A 19,029-nucleotide genomic window follows, 5' to 3' on the forward strand; every position below is an offset into this window, starting at 1 on the left:
GATTTGACAGAAAACAACCCAATCGAAGGTAATCTAAGTTTTAAGTTTTGAGTTTTTAGAGTTTCCAAGCTTTGAATTAGACTTTGTGAATCGTTGAGTTTTTGGTTCGATTGAGCCTTGGGTTTTGATGGTTTTGGACCATTGGGAAGCTTGGGAACTTTGATTTGATGATTTGGTAATGTTTAGGCATGATTTTGGAGGCTTTGGGATGTTGAAAATCGTGTTTGGGGATGGCTCTGGGTTGGGCGCCGCGGCCCAAGGTGCTAGGGCTGCAGCCCTTGAGCAGGGTTGAGCCCGTTTGTGCGTTTTGGCCCCGGGAACTTGGTTTTAGGCCTCTGAATTGTTCCTACTACTCGGATTAGTGGGGATTGATGTCCCGGAGGCTATATATTGGTTTGGGTACCTATGTTGATCATTTTTATTGATGATGTCCCGTATTTGGTTATGACTAGTTGACCGCTAAAGGACTAAAAGTTGATCGTTCTCAAGGGTTGTTCTTTTATTCATTCTAGCTCGAATCTGATGTAAGAAAACTGCACCCTGGGTATATGTGACATGCATGGTTATTCTAGATGCATGTTGGATGTTTAAATGCAATGCATACGATGCACGAGAAATATGTGATTAGGGCATGCCGTGAATATTGAATATAAGATTGGTCAGAGCTTGAGCCTCTGTGCTTATGCATGGTCCTAATTATACTGGTAGTGGTTAAGTAAGCATGCGGAATACCTTATATTCGGATATTTGACATAAGATATATGTTTGGTAGCATTGCTTGCTTATGTTTGGCATTGACTTATTAGTCAAAATCGGCAATGGTGTCAGATCCGTCTGTGAAGCTGTGACTTATTAGTCAAGTTCACAACGGGTTGAGCACTGGTTGTGCTTCACTGACCTGAGAGTCAGAAACGGCATAAGTGTCAAGGACACAAGGCCAAATGAAGATTAGATCTAATCGATATCAGCATTGAATGACTCATATGGGGTATTAATGCTGGACCGACCTGAAGGTCGATGAAAAATTATAAGCGCTTGGCTAGTCTAGGACTAGTTACTCAGAGCCAGGGCCTAAGGCCTAGGTGACTGCTTGTCACATGGCTAGGGAACAGTGTTCCATAGTTATGACTCTAGGGTCATGAGGAAGGTTATGTTGGTGACTAATCATCATGGACCTATCCTGCTTATGCTAGTGAAAGGATCACTTATTTATAAAGGGAACGGAGCCCACTTTAGTGACTTGTACCACTGTCACTCTTTTATTCAAGGCTATCAGCCCGGTATGGTTACCGGAACCACCAGTGTTAAATCACTTATCTGATTGAGATTGACTTGATAGTCATCCACTCAGGAGGGCAGGATTTCTCATCCTGGATACCCATTATTATGTGGATTTGTTTGCCTTCCTGATTAAGGCTATATCTGCTAGGCGTGTGCCTTATGATTTGATGACATGTTATTACTGTTCATGAGCATATTAAGTTTTCTTGCTAGGCTTCAGCTCATGGGTGCTATGTGGTGTAGGTAAAGGCAAAAGAAAGATGGACCATCCTTGAGTTGGAGAGCTTAGGTGGCGATGTGTACATATGCAGCTGCTCGACCACCACGACCGAGGTTTGAAGAGGAACTAAGGTTAAACCCTGTTTTGCCGCCTAGATCGGCTGGTTGTAAATATTTTCTTGTAATAGACCTTTAAATTATATTTTTGGGATCCCAATGTATATAATAAACGTTCTAATGAAATGTTACATCTTAACCAAAAAATTTAATCCCTGAACCACTAATCATACTTAGTTACACGATTTTGGCCAAATGACTCGATTAGCGAGTTTAGCACTGTTTACAAGGCACACCATAACGGTCCCTGGAGTTTAGGGCGTTACAACTTGGTATCAGAGCGAGCCAAGGTTTAGGGTTCCTAAAGACAAGCTGGTCATGTACACTCGTCACTGAAGATAGCTTCACTCAAGGAATGGTAACTATTTCTATAGTTATGTGCTTAATTGCTTAAATAGAATGTAAATGCTTTAACTGCACGCTGTATTAGGGAGCATGAGATTCTGATAAAGCCTGGCTCTTGACTACATAATTATATGCTCCGTGAATATACATATATGGATGTGATTATATGATTACCTGCTCTGTGAGTATATAATTGTGATATTTGCATGCTGGAGTTAGAGGCATGGTATGAATGTTGGAGGAGCAGGGATTATGATTAATGTATGAATGCCATGGGCATGCCTTTAGCACTGCAAGTGGTTGTGACCACCATTATTATTGTTGGGTTGAAACTTGTGTGAAAATTAAAGCCTATTCTGCTTTCAATGAAAGCACCAATCTATTGACGCAGTTTTTCAGCAACAAGGGATTTATAAATTCGACAATAGAGAGACTAGGCTTTTGATAAACCGAATAGAAATAAATGAAAAAATGAAAGAATAGAAAATACTCACACAATTTAACGTGGTTTAGTTGTTAAAATCTACCTAGTCCACGAGTCACTCTTATTGATCTGTTAGGACTTTGATGGAATTGTTTATGACAATTTCATCAGAGTTTTGGCATACAGAAAGTTGATCCCTTTTTCTATCCATTCGCTTTGTATTTATAAGAGATTGTGATGGACAATTTTGGATAACTGTACATTAATATTGTAACTTACAAATTTGGGTAACTTCCCATTTACATAAATACTAAACTGCATATTAATTCTATACCTGTTTATCTGGCAATAAATACATAATAAAATATAGGCACTTATTAGGCGTATAAGGAATGTCCGAGTCTTTTGGGATCCTTCACTGTGCGTCATAGTTTGACGTCCACGAGCTGGGTGTTGTAGGACAAATACAAACTAACTCGAGTCATGTTCAGAGTTTCACGAGGGCGATGCACCTCAAACTAAGTTGTTGGGGTGAGAGGTGATCTGGAGACTCTCTGGTTGTCGTAGGTTGTCAAGTAAGTTTGAGCTGCTCACTCCAGAGTTATATGAGCATGTGGATTACCTGATATGTTTATGATTTTGTTATAACAACGCCACCACCCCAAAGCTTTATATATTATGACTAAAGATGTTTTTAGTTATATGAGATGTGATACATTGCCTTGGTTAAATATTATTAGACATGAATCATGAACATTAACATTGGCATTTCAACATCAGCATGTATGCATGGCATGTACAATAATGTGATACATTATGTGATATAAGACCATGCATAAGAATATGAGAAAAGTTATGAAATGCCTTGAAAGGTCTTATGTAAAGTTGAACATTTTAATGACAACAAGGCTTAAGCAAAGTGATAATAAGATGTTAAAAAGGTTGCCACTGTTTCGAGGAAGCAATTAAGTAAGTTTAGTAAAGAAGACGAAGGTCTATAAGGCTTATAGTTGTTGCCCACTAGTGTGGGAAAGATTATAGTTGACTATTCAGAAATGTTTGCAATGTCCTAATCTTTCTCCTCCAATAAGTATGGCAGCTATGGCAATGATGAAATGAGTAATATGATCAGCCCAGTTGCGATGATGGCTAGCTGGAGGAGAACCCATGTAATTTTATATTATATGTGTACTAAGCCCTGCATGCATTGGCTTAATCGAACGGTTGTCACAGAAGATAATGGGCCCACAAAAATGTGGACGAACTTCGACACAGACGCGTGGATGAGGTCGAGTTGGGCTTGGCTGGGTGCTAGGAGAAAGCGACGATTGAAGGGGATGAATAACTTCGATGAGGGTGGTCTGATAGGGAGAAATAAAAGGAAAGTTATTACATATTGCACAAAGCAATAAAAGGAAAATTTCAGAAGTTAGTTGATAGATTAAAGAAATATATTTTTGAAATTATGGTATCTTTATATTTATATTATAATATGAATATAGAGTATAATTATAGTATTTCATATTATATAATGTAGTACACTAATGTTAATAATTATTATATGTGTAGCCAAGAATTCATACATGCTTAATTATAATTTAGTCATATTTATTTATGTTTATTATTATAAATAATATTTATTATACATTGTAATTAATCTCATAAATATAAAATAAATTTATGAATTTAATATTAATATATATATGTGTAATAATTAGGAAATTTATACAAAGCACTATAATAAGCAAAGAAATAACAATATTACAGTGATGCAGGATTTGTTTTCATTTGTACGGTCAAAGTTGTTTTTTACAGTTTTACGATGTACACAGTATGCTGCTCTTCCCCCTTACCGTCAACCGTCCACCATCCACTTCAAGCTCATGGCATATATTGCAACAAGTGGAGGCGGAGATTTCAAAATATTTACGATTAAAATGTCTTCTTTTCATTTTTACGGTGTACATGCTTCTGGAAAAACCTATAGATTCCAAAACAGTATCTATCATTTTTTTTTGGCTTCATCATACTGGACTTGAACAAAGGATGACATCCTCTCTTGAGCATAGTTGTAGCGCACCAATTTTTTTATATTTTTTTTAGTTTAATTAATTTTGTGCTTTTATTTTTTTTTAATTATTTGTTAAGTGTTATGGAATTTTTTTTTTAATTATTTGAATTGTTTGGTAGAATTTATGTGAATTTATTCTTGTTAATTGTTTTTTTTATTTGTAAGTCAATGAGTGTTGGTTATATGCATCAATGTGCATGATTAGTAGAAATACACCTTAGCACTTGTGTGTGTGCATGTGCATTATTGCATGGTGAGCATGCAATGGTTTTCCCATGCATTATTCTAGTTTTTTTTCCTTTTATTTGTTATTTAGTTTTCATTTAATTGGAATTAAAGAGAGAATGTTCTAGAAGGCTTGTGTTCGCACAATAAAGAAATGGAAAGCAAATGCTAAGAATAGAAAGAGTTGTTTTTTTAATTCCCGTAACTATGGACCCTGCCACAGTAAAAAAAGTATAACTTGATATGTATATGTCCGATTTGGGTAAAATTGCTACCGTTAGAAACATAATTTAATTATCTACAATTTTTGTGAAATATAGTTTTTTCCAAAACGAAACAAATAAGTGCCAAAATCGTGTCCCAAGATTCAGGATCCTAGAACTACGAAAATTTGACATTTTCTTATTAGTGTGGTGTGCCAAAGAAGAAAAAAGAGAAGTTAGTGTACTGTAAATTGTCTAAGGGATTTGATTGGATGAGTACAATTTTTATTTTATTTTATTTTTGATTTATTGTTTAAAGGAAATAAAGGATTAATAGAAAATAGGTTGCATTTTCTTTATATTGGACAACCTAGACACTATAAATGGAACCTTAGAACCCTAGAGAGCATTTTTGCTCATCTCTTCTCTATACCACAGCCTTCCACCTAGAGAGAGAAAGAGAGAGGAGAGAGAGCTCGTTGAAGAGGGAAGGAAGAAAGAATGACAGAAAGAAAGAAACCATTGGGAGGGAGTTAGGGATTTCGAAATCCCTAAGGGTAAGTATTGGTTTTTAGTGTTGATTTTTTATAAGTCTTCTTCTTCCATTGATTCTAAGAGTATATTTTTTTTTCTCTTCTTTTTTCTTGATGTGGGTTTCGAAAACCCTAGGTGTGTTCAAGAGAGTGGCCATAGTTTTTGGGTCCTTAATTTCTATCAAAAAAGGTAATGAGAATCCGTAGCCTTTTTGTTGTTTGATTGCAGCTTTGTACTATTGATTTGCGTTTTGACAAGATATATGCATGTTCGATCTTTTGTTTTGGAGGAGTTATTGCTTTGTTGTAGATTAGAGAATTATTATTAAATAATGAAATGGTATATATAATTTGATACTTGCATTTTAGAAACATGCTAAGGATCTCATTATTTTGTTATGGGTTTGGAAAGAATAGTTATTATTTTGAGCATATGGATTTAGGCTAGTGCCTACTTTGGAAATCATGATCTTGTTGCATGTTATTGTTACAAGTGTATTCTTGTTTTATTAGGAAGAATGTTAGAGTAAAATATGTGTTATTTCCATATATTGTAACCTAAAGTTTCTTGTAAATTTAATTATTTGAACATATCCTTATGAAAGATTAAATGGGAGCATATAGGTTTAAAGAGATAATGGGGTCTCATGATAAAAGTTGCAAAAAGTGATGCTAAAGTCATGATAGGGGTTTCGGCCATTGGTGTATATTGTGGCTTAGCCTTGTTTAAGTTAAGGTTCTTTTACATGTTTAAATGTGGAGTGAGGTGCATATAAGCATGTGTTTCAGTTTTATGCTTGTCGCTTTTGTTATACCTTCTGTAGAAATATATATAATTTTGCAAGAGAATCAATCATGTTTTGTAATTCACATTTTAAAACAAAGACAAGCAAAAGGGGTACATTTCACATGAAAATATGTATTTTTCTTCAATCTAATGCATGGAGTTTTTTTTTTATTGTATATTTTATGAATAAAAATATCGTTTTAACCCAAGATTGTGATTATAATTAAATAAATACTTGCTGGAACTGTTGGTTAATAATAAGAAAAATATTGTATATGAGATAAGTAAAACAAATGCATCAAATAAATTGAACCCTATCTATGTATATGATGATTGTAGTATTTTCAAATAAAAATATGTATTTTTTTACACTATTATTTATGTGCGGTTTTTTTTTAAATGTGAAAAAGAATATAGTTTAAATTTATTTTGTGATATTAAATAAATATTTAGCTTGCTGAAACTTTGGGTGATTAAAGGAAAAATGTCTTGTAACATAAAATAAGTTAGTCAAACACCCCAATAAATTAAATCTTAAATAATATATATGAAAATATAATTTTTCACACTTTATTTATGAACTTTCACATTTAAAAACATGTCGTTTTTTTTAAGAGATTAGTAAAATTATTTTCTAAAAGGGAACAAGAAACATTTTTAATTATTCTAAATAGCCACAAAATTTGTCTCATTTTTTTTATGCTATTTAAATAATAAATGAAATTATTATTTTAAGAGAAATTAGACATAACCCGAGTTACTAAGGATATAAAGACGTAACTCCTATGGCGGACACGCCGAGGTTATTCAAGGACCAGAGCCTCCTGCTTGCCTCAAGATGTGACATAGACAAGATAGGGGGCCATGTTCACAAAGATATGATGATGATGTTTATGATGATAATGTTTATGATGATAATGCTTATGATGATAATGTTTATGATGATGATGTTTATGATTTCAATACTTATGATGATAATGCTTATGATGGTGATTGTTATCCAGATTTCCGGATAGCGTTTAGATGGATATCCTCGGGGAAGCAGAATTATCAATGTCTTTCACGATAGGTGACCAGAGCTCGCGGATGGACAGAAAGGCTTCGCCTCTCCCGTTTAGTGTCCGGATTACTCTTTCAAGAGAACGCGACACGGAAGCTCGTCAACTCTCCCGGACTCCCGAAGGGGTATCCTTCGGGGAAGCTCCTTCCAGGAGAAGCTCTTCAAGTGGTCTTCGCAGAAACAGTTCCGTGCCTCGCACGGAACAAGACCAGGCGGTCGAGTCATGGAGGAGGCATAGTTGGAATGATATCCGCCTGACACGCCCGACAGGTCAAAGCCGCACACATCCCAGCACGCCTAAAAGTACTATTTCGCCTACTGTTCCGCTGACAACTTGGAAAAGACGGCTGCCTTTGTGCATTCCCCATACTTTCACGTAAATATACCCACATAGAGCCTGGTAGCCAGGTGACTACGGTAATTGTATCCCCTATTTATGGCTGGTGTAATTAAGACTCATGTGAGTAGAGAAAATCCCTAATCCAAAACCCTACCTATAAAGACCCCCTCATTTTACAATAGGAGGGAGGGCCAACAAATCACATAGCAAGAACTCTACTAAAATCTCTCTAGCTTCATCTTCTCCAAGAGAACCCGAGAGAAACACTGTGAGGTTGTGAGTTCCTTATACACCAGCTGTTTGACTGTTATTCTCTGCAAGTATAATAACATCGACTCGTGGACTAGGGCTCGTTAACGCCTGAACCACGTAAAAACACTGTTTGTTTATTTACATTTCTGCATTTCTATAGCTCTTGTCTTTTTATTATTCCGTTCGTATTCGTTTCCGAAGAACTCGGTAAACATTTTGGTGCTTTCATTGAGAGCTGTAGGAAGTTGTTAGTCAGCTCTTTTTCTGTGTACTGAAAAGATGGTGACTACGAGAAAATCTGCGGTTGACAAAAGTGCTAGGGTCAACGCCGATACTATGATGGAAGATGTGGTACAAAACGAACCCTTGGACCACCATGGTGAAGACCCGACATCCCACCAGGATCGGGTCAGCACTGAAGATACGACATACCTAGAAAGCGAGGAAGAGTATGTCCGAGACGGTTACTACAAAGACGGCTACTACTACGAGAAGGATCCAGAACTGGTCCAAGTAGCCGAAGAACTGGTGGTCACTAAGGCCAAGCTTGTTGAGCAGGAGCGCGTCTCCGAAAAAATGCAGCGCATGATGGAGCGCCTCCAGAGCAAGTTCGGAGACCTAGGCGACTCGGACGAGGATGCCTTTGTTCCAGGTGGTGCTGGTGCCACCATGCCGGATCCAGCCGCCGCTGGACCATCCAAAACCGCCCCTAACAAGGGCAAAGAAAAGGTTGGGGAGCCTGCACGCACTAACGCCCCTGCACCTCCTAAAGGCGTGGATCACCAGGCCGACTGCCCCCCCCCCCCCCCCGCGCGTAGAAGGTCTCTGGCGCTTCTAAGCCCAGACGTCCTTCAGCCCCAAGGGGGCACTCTGTGCCTAAAGGGCCCGGTGCTAAGGCACCCAGGCCTAGGGGAAGGAACAACCGCCCCAGTGATTCCGTCAACCAGGACGGTCGGGCTGCGGAAACGCACTCCGAAGATAGCTGGTCCACGGTGGATCTAAGAAGAGGTTGGAGGCCAAGTATGAAAAGGCCAAAGGAGAAAAGGCCCGGCCTCGCGGAGATGACCTGCGAAATCATCTTAATGACAAGGTCCGGGGACGTGACCTCCCGGAGAGTGATACAAAGAGGCTCGAGGAACAAATCGCTGCCTTGACCAAGCTGGTCCGGAAGCAAAGCGGGGCCCTGTCAAACTCCGAGGAGGAGGACCCGGAACCATGTATTCGGAGGATCGCGGAAACGTCCCTCCCGGATAACTTCAAAATGCCCCACATAGAATTATATGAGGGGAGGACAGACCCGCGCACCCATCTAGCTAAATACAACAAAATGATCCAAGTGGCGCGCGTCAGTGAAGATGCCAAATGCATGTGCTTCTCACTCACCCTTACCAAGTCCGCGGAGGACTGGTGGAAAGGATTAGCTCCCGGATCCATCCACAGTTGGAAGGAGCTACAGTCCGCGTTCAGAAGGCAGTTCATTACTGCCCGAGACCACGACATGGAAGTTGGTTCCTTAACCAACATCAAGCAGCTACCCAATGAGAACCTCAAAGCTTTCATTTAGAGAATGATGGAAGCTGCTGCTAATACCAAGGTCAGCGACGACATGAAGCTGATCGCCCTTCAATCGGGCCTTACTGTCGGCTCCCTGCTATGGGGGGAAATGCAAAGGAGATGGGCAGAAACGCTGTCCGAATTCATGTCAAGAGCTCAGGGAATCATCAACCTTGAGGATGCCTACCAGCAGGCCTTTGGAGTTCCCCCAGCTCCGGCGCTTTCCGTGACTGCGCCGAGCTTTGCTTCGCAAGCTCCCGCACCAGCCCTCACCCTTCCAGGAGCCCAGTTCGCTCCAAGCATGTATGGGCCTTCTGCGTCTGCTCCGACGCCGAGTCAAACCCATTTCTCTGGGTACGGAGCTATACAGACAGGATGTAGTATCGCTCCCGGACCGTCGCAACCGCGAGCAGAAGACCCAGAACGAAATCTGAGCCAATCGCGGAATAAACGATGCGGAAGAAACCCCAACCGGGGAGACCATTCAAAGAAACCACGGAAGGACTATGAGCCCAAGTTCACGGAGTACACCAGTTTAATAGATTCGCGAGAGAATGTCTATCGGGCGACCTGTAATATGGTCAACTACAGGAAGCCCCCGAAAGTGTCTCACGGAGGAAGGCGTCCGCGAGACTCCAATAAGAGGTGTGAGTTCCACGGAGACGTTGGGCACACCACAAACGAATGCCTTCAGCTGAAGGATGAGATCGAGTCCCTGGCAAGAGCGGGACACCTCGGTCAGTGGGTGAGGATACCCATAATCTATCCCGGACAGGGAGTAGTTCACGGAGCTGCCTATTCTCCGGGACAGAGGGGGACCGCTAGCGCTCCTGGAGCCGGTCACCCCTAAGTTCCTGGGTCTCAGTTCCCAGCGCTCCCTGCTCCGACCCCTCCGGCACCCATTGCCTTATTGGCTCCGGGACCCGGAAACCCATATCCGCCCGGCCTTGCTCCGCCACCTGTTGACGGACACGTAGCCACCATTTCCGGAGGACCGCACCTTGCCGGTAGCACCCGCAACTCCCAGAAAAGGTACTTGAGGGAGTTAGAACACACCGGAGAGATGTGCGCCTTGGTTCAGTCACCTGCTCAGCGTCCCCGAATGATGGATCTTCCCATCTCCTTCACGGAAGATGACGCCCGACATGTGCACTTCCCCCACAATGATCCCCTTGTCGTGGAAGCCCAGATTGCCAATAAGAAGGTATCACGGATCCTTGTCGATAATGGAAGCTCCGTAAATATCCTCTTCAAAGCTGCCTTCCACGCTATCGGATTAACCGAGACAGACCTGACCCCATGCCCCATCCAGCTTCAGGGGTTCAATGGGGATGCACTCATGCCATTAGGCAAAATTCAACTTCCAGTCACCCTCAGAGGAGAAAGCGACGCTTGCGCCTTCAAGCACTGCACGTTTGTAGTGGTCGACTGCCCCACGGCGTATAATGCTATCCTAGGCCGACCGGTCCTAATCGATTGCGGGGCCATAACCTCGATACGCCACTTATGCCTGAAGTTTCCATGCGACGACGGGCGTATTGGCACCCTTCAAGGAGACCAACGAAGTGCACGAAGCTGTTATAACGTCTCCGTCCGATCCGTCTACACGGTCCAGGAGGCGGTTGTTGCCGCTCCTTTAGCGGGAGATTTACCAGAAACTGGGGGTGCCCAAGGGGCGTACGTTGACGAACTCGACCCTAGAGTGGGGATCGAGAGAGCGATAGAGCCGATGGAGGAAGTCGAAGAGGTGATCCTCAACCCGGGAGATCCCACCAAAGTCATTCAGGTAGGGAAAAACCTTCCATCGGCCATTCGAGAAAAGATCGTGGCCACTGTGAAGAATAATCAGGATATCCTGGCATGGTCCCACGCTGATATGACGGGGATTAATCCCAATGTTGCGTGCCACGCACTCAACATAGACCCATCTGCAACTCCAGTTCGCCAAAAGAGGAGGCCGTTAGACCCAGTGAGGGCCGAAGCGGTCAAAGCTGAAGTGGACAAGTTGATGTCCATAGGCTTTCTCCAGGAGTCACACTATCCCGTGTGGTTGGCCAACCCAGTTCTGGTCCCGAAACCCAATGGGTCCTGGAGAATGTGCATCGACTTCACGGACCTAAACAAAGCTTGCCCGAAAGATTGTTTCCCTCTTCCGCGAATCGATCAGATGGTAGACGCTACTTCCGGGTATGAACTCTTGTCCTTCATGGATGCGTACTCCGGATACAACCAGATCAAGATGCATGTCGCGGACCAGGAACACACCAGCTTCCTCACGGACAAAGGTGTCTACTGTTACGTGGTCATGCCTTTCGGTTTGAAGAATGCTGGGGCGACATACCAGCGTCTAGTGAACAGGATGTTCAAGGACCAGCTGGGGAGGAATATGGAGGTGTACGTAGATGACATGTTGGTAAAGTCCAAGACCTCCAGGGACCACAGTGACGACCTTGAGGAAGCTTTCGCCGTGATCCGAAAGTATGGAATGAAACTGAATCCGAAGAAATGTACTTTCGGGGTCTCGTCTGGGAAGTTCCTCGGTTTCATTGTCAGCTCCCGCGGAGTGTAAGCCAACCCTGAGAAAATTAAGGCGTTCATAGATATGCCTTCCCCTCGGAAGCATAAGGATGTCCAAAGCGTTACCGGAAGGATAGCTGCGCTCAGCCGCTTCGTATCTAAGGCCACTGACAAATGTGTCCCCTTCTTCAATGTGTTGCGAGGAAACAAGAGGTTCGAATGGACCCCCGAATGCGAAGCAGCCTTCCAACACCTCAAGGAACATTTAACCCGAGCTCCCATTCTGTCCAAACCTGTCGAAGGAGAGGCGTTGTTCTTATACTTAGCTGTGACAGAGCACGCAGTAAGTGCCGCTCTCGTCCGGGAAGATGGCCATATCCAGCTCCCTGTGTATTACGTAAGCAAGAGGTTACTGGACGCCGAGTCCAGATATTCGATGATCGAAAAACTCTCCCTCTGCTTGCTAATTGCTTCGCGGAAGCTAAGGCCCTATTTCCAGGCGCACACCATCAAAGTACTCACCAACCACCCTCTCCGACAAGTCTTGCAGAAGCCCTAGTCTTCTGGCAGATTGCTTAAATGGGCCATGGAACTGAGCCAATTTGACATCCACTACCAGCCACGTGTTTCCATAAAAGGACAAGCTCTCGCGGACTTTATTGTGGAATGCTCAGGAATGAATGACCTCCCGGAAGATCCTATCCCGGAACTTCCCACATGGAAGGTCTATGTAGACGGAGCCTCAAATGAAAAAGGAGCTGGAGCAGGGGTCATCCTAATATCTCCCCAAGGACATCAGCTCCAGAGCACCATCCGTTTCGCATTCCCAGCGTCCAACAACGAGTCAGAACACGAAGCCATGTTGGCCGGATTGCAACTGGCCAGAGAAGTCGGAGCCCAAAAAATCGAGGTATACATCGACTCCCTACTTGTGGTAAACCAAATATCCGGGGAATACCAGACGAAAGGCGAAAAAATGGCTGCCTACGTGTCTCTCTCCCGCGGCCTCCTGCAGCATTTCAAAGGCTACCACATCCGCTAGGTCCCCCGGGACCAGAACTCACTCGCGGACATGCTAGCCAAGCTTGCAACAGACCCGGAGATTGAACAATATGGCCTAGTGCCCATCGGGCACTTAGAAGCACCTAGTACCGAGACACAGAGGGTAAATGCCATCATCGACCATTCCCATTCCTGGATGGGACCCATCCTCAGATTTCTCACCACCGGAGAGCTCCCCACTGATAAAGCAGACGCAAGAAAGCTCCAGTATCAAGCTCCCCGATACGTGGTTATGGATGAAAAGCTTTACCGCAGGGGGTTGTCCATACCATTCCTTAGGTGTGTTTCCGGAACCGAAGTCAGCGCCATCATCCATGAGGTTCACGGAGGCTTCTGTGGCGACCATACCTCCGGGCTGAGCCTCTCCAAAAAGATCCTTCGACAAGGATACTTCTGGCCCACCATGAAGAAGGATTGTGTGGATTATGTCAGAAAATGTGAGCAATGCCAGAGGTACGCCAAGGTTCCGCGAGCGCCTTCTACAGAAATTACCTTAATGACCAGCCCCTGGCCGTTCGCCGTCTGGGGCATTGACCTAGTAGGTTCCCTTCCAACTGGAAGGGGCGGAGTGAAGTATGCCATAGTCGCGGTAGACTACTTCACCAAATGGGTTGAAGCTGAACCTATGAACACGGTCACGTCTAAGAAGGCACTGGACTTTGTCATCAGGAATATAGTGTGTCGTTTTGGGCTTCCACGAAAAATAGTGTCCGACAACGGGAAGCAATTTGATAGTGAACATTTCACGAACTTCTGTGCTTCGCATGGAATTATCAAAAGCTTTTCCGCAGTCGCCAGACCCCAAGCTAATGGGCAAGTGGAGGCAATAAACAAAATCTTAAAGACCACGTTGAAGAAAAAACTCCAAGCCTGCAAGGCTCACTGGCCGGAAGAACTTCCGCGAGTACTTTGGGGCTATCGCACAATAGAGAGAACTTCGACGGGGCACACACCTTATTCCATGACCTTCGGTTGCGAGGCCGTCATCCCAGTAGAAACTATGATCCCCTCTCACAGGCAGGACACCTACGACCCTACCCAGAACCACGCCCTTCTCCAGGAGTCCCTGGACATGATCGAAGAGCTCCGGGAGCAGTCGCAGGTCCAACTAAAAATGTACCAAGGCAAGATAGCCCGACACTTTAACACAAGAGTCAAGAGCCGTACATTCGAAGTTGGGGATCTTGTCCTCCGGAGAGTATTTCCTGCTACGCAGGATCCGGGAGTGGGAGTCCTCGGACCCAACTGGGAAGGCCCCTGTGAAGTACAAAAAAAAATGGGCCATGGGACATATCACTTAAAGAGACTCGACGGATCTAAAGTCCCGCGCGCCTGGAACGCGGAGCACCTCCGCCATTACTATCAGTAGGCCCCGGACTATCTAGTCGAAAGTCCTTGGTGGACGTAGCAAGAGTGTAAAATGTGGAGATAATCCTCCCTGCTGTAAAACACATGCCTCAGGCTAATTTAATGAAACACAGAGAGGTTCACTCCGCTTTTACTGCATTTTCTATCCCTGTGTTCAAGGCTGCGTTTCAACAAGTGACCACGCGGTCCGGAGACGTCCGGACCCCACGCTCACTTGGGGGGGGTATACATGGCTAAGGCATAGCCATATGCCCCTTGAACAAAATATACGCAGAACACCACTCGTGTGCTAGCATTTTTTAAATTGTTAAGCTTAGGTTAATTTGTTATTTCCATAAACATACTTGCATTACGTGTCATGTGCGCATTATGTGTTTTTGCCATAAACATACTTGCATTACGTGTCATGTGCGCATTATGTGTTTTTGCCATAAACATACTTGCATTACGTGTCATGTGCGCATTATGTGTTTTTGCCATAAACATACTTGCATTACGTGTCATGTGCGCATTATGTGTTTTTGTGAATCGAAATGCCTGCCATTATGCATCATGAAAATTATCTCCTGTAGCCCAGCGATGAACAGGACTGGGGGTTGGGGCACATTCAGAGAGCTACGCCGAAACACCCCCAACTCCCTGATAAGTCCTTCGCAGAATACTCCGCGACCGCTGTAGAGCTTTGCTTCGCAAGCTCCAGCTCCGGGTCCCGCAAGGCGAAAGGTGGCAAGATCCGCGACCGTTGTAAGCCTTGCTTCGCAGGCTTCAGCTCCGGATCTCACAAAATAATGCATAGCGAGCTCCTCGACCACTGCAAGTTTCAACTCCAGGAGCAGACATGGTCGATCCCTCACTCACAGCAGGCCTTGCTTCGCAAAGCCCCTGCTCCGGGATCGCACATGGTGGGCGTGGCAATTTCCCCGACCGCAACGAGCCTTGCCTCGCAGGGCTCCATGCCAGGTCCCTGAAGTCAGCCACCATGAGGTTCGCAACGACAGTTAGTTTTGCTTCGCAAAGATCTAACCTTAAGTCTAGCGACGCTCACCAAAAGAACTCCCGTTCCGAGCCATGGAACGGCTCACCTTAGCAATCCCAGCGAACAATATAACTACAAGTCCCGGGATTGGCTATTTGCCTTAGGAAAGCTAAAATACGGTGAAAGGAGTCTGGCCGTTGGAACCAGGAAACCTTCGTAACCTAGAAACTACGTGGGAAAAGACATCAGCTGTTAGAGCTTCAAGTAGGAAGTGCATAGGTTCTGGCCGTTGGAACCAAAACCTCATGCGCCCCTACAGCAGTTTCTACCGTATAAAAGTCTACCCTAAACGCAAAGTTAAATAAAGAACTCGGCAGAAAAGAAAGGAGAATGCTATAATTATGGCAAATATGTCTGCAATGAGAAAAGAGTACAAGGAGCTTCGCCCCAAAGAAAAACACAAATGAAAAATAATTAAAGATAAGGCCCCTTCAAGCATTGGGGGTGGTAGCAGTATCCGCGTCCAAGGCCTCGAGGTCAGCGGTTTCAACTGGGGCTGGCGGAGTCGGCTCATTGGAAGGCGGAACGTCATCGCGGGCAGGTTCAGAGGTCCCTGCCTCTCCGGGATCTCCTGCCTCAGGGGCTCCAGCAGGTTCGTCAATGTTGTAAGTTTGGACGTACACCTCTGGGCCTTGATCCCACACTTGTAGCTTCTCCCTCATGGCGTCGGCATCCTCTCCCAGATAGCCTAGTACCTCCGGGTTCATTTTCCAGAGTTGATGCATGACGACCACGTACGATATATTAATCGTCCTGTTCAGTACCACCTCGGCATCCTCCTTCTCCTTCAAGCGCTCCGCCTCGGAGGTTGCCAGCTTTGCCTCCGCGACAGCTAATTGAGCTTTCAGTTTTTCCACCTCGGCCTTGGATGCATCCCGCTCTCCCTTAAGAGAATCAATCTCCTTGCGCTGCACCTTATTTTGGTTCAGCATGGATTGCTTCTCGGTCACATGCCCCCTGGCGGTGAATTGCAAGGCTCCGATCTCTTTATCCTTCTCGGCGAGCCCCAACTCCAGCATAGACACGAGATCACTACTCCTCTTATGAAGTTGCTCCTCCTCGTGCAGCTTGTTCTGAAGAGTGGCATATTCCTCTTGCCGCTTAAGGAGGAGATCATTTTTCGATTGCAAGCGGGCTTCCAAGGTATCCTTCTCCACCCTGGCTTGGGATAGCTCTTCCCGGAGCTTGGAGTTTTCGGCCTTCAAGTCATCCGACCGCTGTTTGAACTCAGTCTCTGCGCTGGCCCGGTACTCTCGGTATTTGGCAAGATATTTCTTGTCCGCCTCTTCCTCAGCCGTGCGCCGGGCCTGGTCAATCTTCTCCGAGGCCTCCCCCCTTGTGCTCTCGACCTGTTGGGTCAGTTTCTGCTTCTCCGCCTCCAAGGCCTGGCGAGCCACCTGGCTCTCCTCCAACTGAACCAGAACTGCACCCACCTCCCGGAACGAGCGTTCCGCGATCAGAGAGGCCTGCAAGGAAAGACAACAGAATGAGTTAAGCAGAACCAAATGTGCTAAGACAGATGATCCCAAAACATAACTGACGGCTTACCCCGGACAATTGTTGCTTCACGGCATGTGTCAGCAACAGCGGATCCTTACTGCTACTGATGGCCCATTTCTCAGAATTGAGCTCGCACAAGCTCAGGGCCATGTCCTCACTACTACAAAAAAGGTTTTTTAGGACTAGCATTGCGAGCCCTAAAAAAGTTTTTAGGACTCGCGCTCCGCGAGTCCTCTATTTGAGAGCCTTAAAAACTAAGGTTTTTAGGACTCCCGTTGCGAGTCCTAAAAAAATGTCCACAAGTCCTAAAAGATCTTGCTGAGTGCCTTTAAGTAAAGTTTTTAGGACTTGCGTTGCGAGTCCTAAAAAATGTCCGCGAGTCCTAAAAGATCTTGCTGAGTGCCTTTAAATAAGGTTTTTAGGACTCGCGTTGCGAGTCCTAAAATGATGTTTTTAGGACTCGCACTGCGAGTCCTAAAAGAATGTCCACGAGTCCTAAAAAATCTTGCTGAGTGCCTTTAAGTAAGGTTTTTAGGACTCTCTTTGGGTGACCTTAAAAGTTATATTTTTAATTTTTAAAAAATTTATTTATTATTATTTTAAATTAAAAATTATGATTTAAATGAAACACTTATATACAAATTAATCTAAAAATTTATAGATTAAAATAACAAAACTTATTAAAATTATAATCGTCTTGACCTTACAAAATATATAACTAGATTTACAAAGTAATAATTAACCATTCAAACAAGAATCATTTACTCTAATAAAAATTACAAATATAATAAAACACTAAATTCATTGTCAAACAACATATATTTCTTTTTCTTGTCCTTGTACTCACCCTCGTCACTGCCTTTCCAAAGTAAGGATTGGTTGCCATGAATTTCTTTATAAAATCATTCCTGAAACATGAAAAATCACATTATAATACATCGAACATGAAAAATTATAACTAGATTTTTATTGTAGTGTACATAAATAAGTTTAAAATACATGAACATGACACATGAATTGTGTCCGATCCCCAAGTGAAACTAAATTAGAACAAGGACTTTCATTCACATTTAATTGTCATGGAATACAGGGTCGCCATAAGAAACACATAATATCAAAAGAAAAAATATGCAAAAATATCGTCTTTCATGAAAGTACAAGTGAGACCCTCAAAGGTTCGACTTTTTTTTTTTTTTTTTGTGGTTACTTCTCGCTATCAAATTAGCAATTTAGAATATAATAGATGCATATGTAGCTAAGTACTTAGATACCCAAAAACATATATATCTAATACTTCCAAGAAATAAATTTTAAAGCAGGGAATGAGCTTGAAATGGCATTTATGAAACCAATGAATTTTTCCAAGTTGAAATTTTTAAACTTCAGTCTTGGGTTACTGCTAGCTGATGCTGCAAGAAGTAATGATGCTCAACTAAAAGATAAAAATATCTGCATATAAACTTTAATGTAAGAGCACTGATTTGAAACAAAGAACAAAAAATCTAGAATACGAAATAGAAATGAAGACAGCAGACATGGAACCAGGCATTTCAGTCCTAAAAACAAAAAATATATATTTATATCATAGCTCAAAACATGAAAAAAAAAATTGTTTTCTGATATCCCATGTTATGATTATTGAAATATCTACCACTGCAATGACACTTTGCAGAACTCCACAATAAAATCTGTGACTACTATGAGAATGCTTTATGGATTACAAAAATATAAAAACGAGAAAGTTATCATTTTGGGTGTCTCAAAATGGTATTTAATGAAGTTGAAGCTAATCAATTCAGTTCAAAGTGTTTGAAGTTGGTTCTAAGTTTCCATATAACAATATTTAGCAAAACACAATCTTTTAGTTCTAAGGATAGAGTTAGAAGAACCTTAGGGGAAGATCGGAAGTCATGCAGAATTCTCCGTACGATTCCGGTGGAGAAAAATCTAGAGGTCTCCTCCCTCACAACTCTAGACGAAGATGATGTTGCTTGGGTGAGGTGGTTGTAGAGAGCCTTACGGTTGCTCTTCACCAACAAAAATGGTGATAATCGGCTCCGGAACATCTCTCTTCCTTTCTGTCTCAATACCAATGCCAATGTGTGAGGATTTTACCAGCCCATATAGGGTTATAG

At 43.3% G+C, this 19,029-nt stretch overlaps 1 protein-coding gene across 1 annotated transcript; it reads right to left on the minus strand.

Annotated features, from left to right (window-relative positions):
- Positions 1–15,704: 15,704 nt before the first annotated feature.
- Positions 15,705–17,096, minus strand: LOC133788641 (uncharacterized). Its single transcript, XM_062226197.1, has 2 exons — positions 16,943–17,096; positions 15,705–16,860 (listed from the first exon to the last, which is right to left on the minus strand). Exons 1-2 carry the CDS (start codon positions 17,081–17,083, stop codon positions 15,826–15,828), a joined length of 1,176 nt encoding a protein of 391 aa, XP_062082181.1. The 5' UTR covers positions 17,084–17,096; the 3' UTR covers positions 15,705–15,825.
- Positions 17,097–19,029: the final 1,933 nt, after the last annotated feature.

This window comes from Humulus lupulus, chromosome 7 (genome assembly GCF_963169125.1).
Source record: "Humulus lupulus chromosome 7, drHumLupu1.1, whole genome shotgun sequence".
Taxonomy (NCBI): Eukaryota; Viridiplantae; Streptophyta; class Magnoliopsida; order Rosales; family Cannabaceae; genus Humulus; species Humulus lupulus.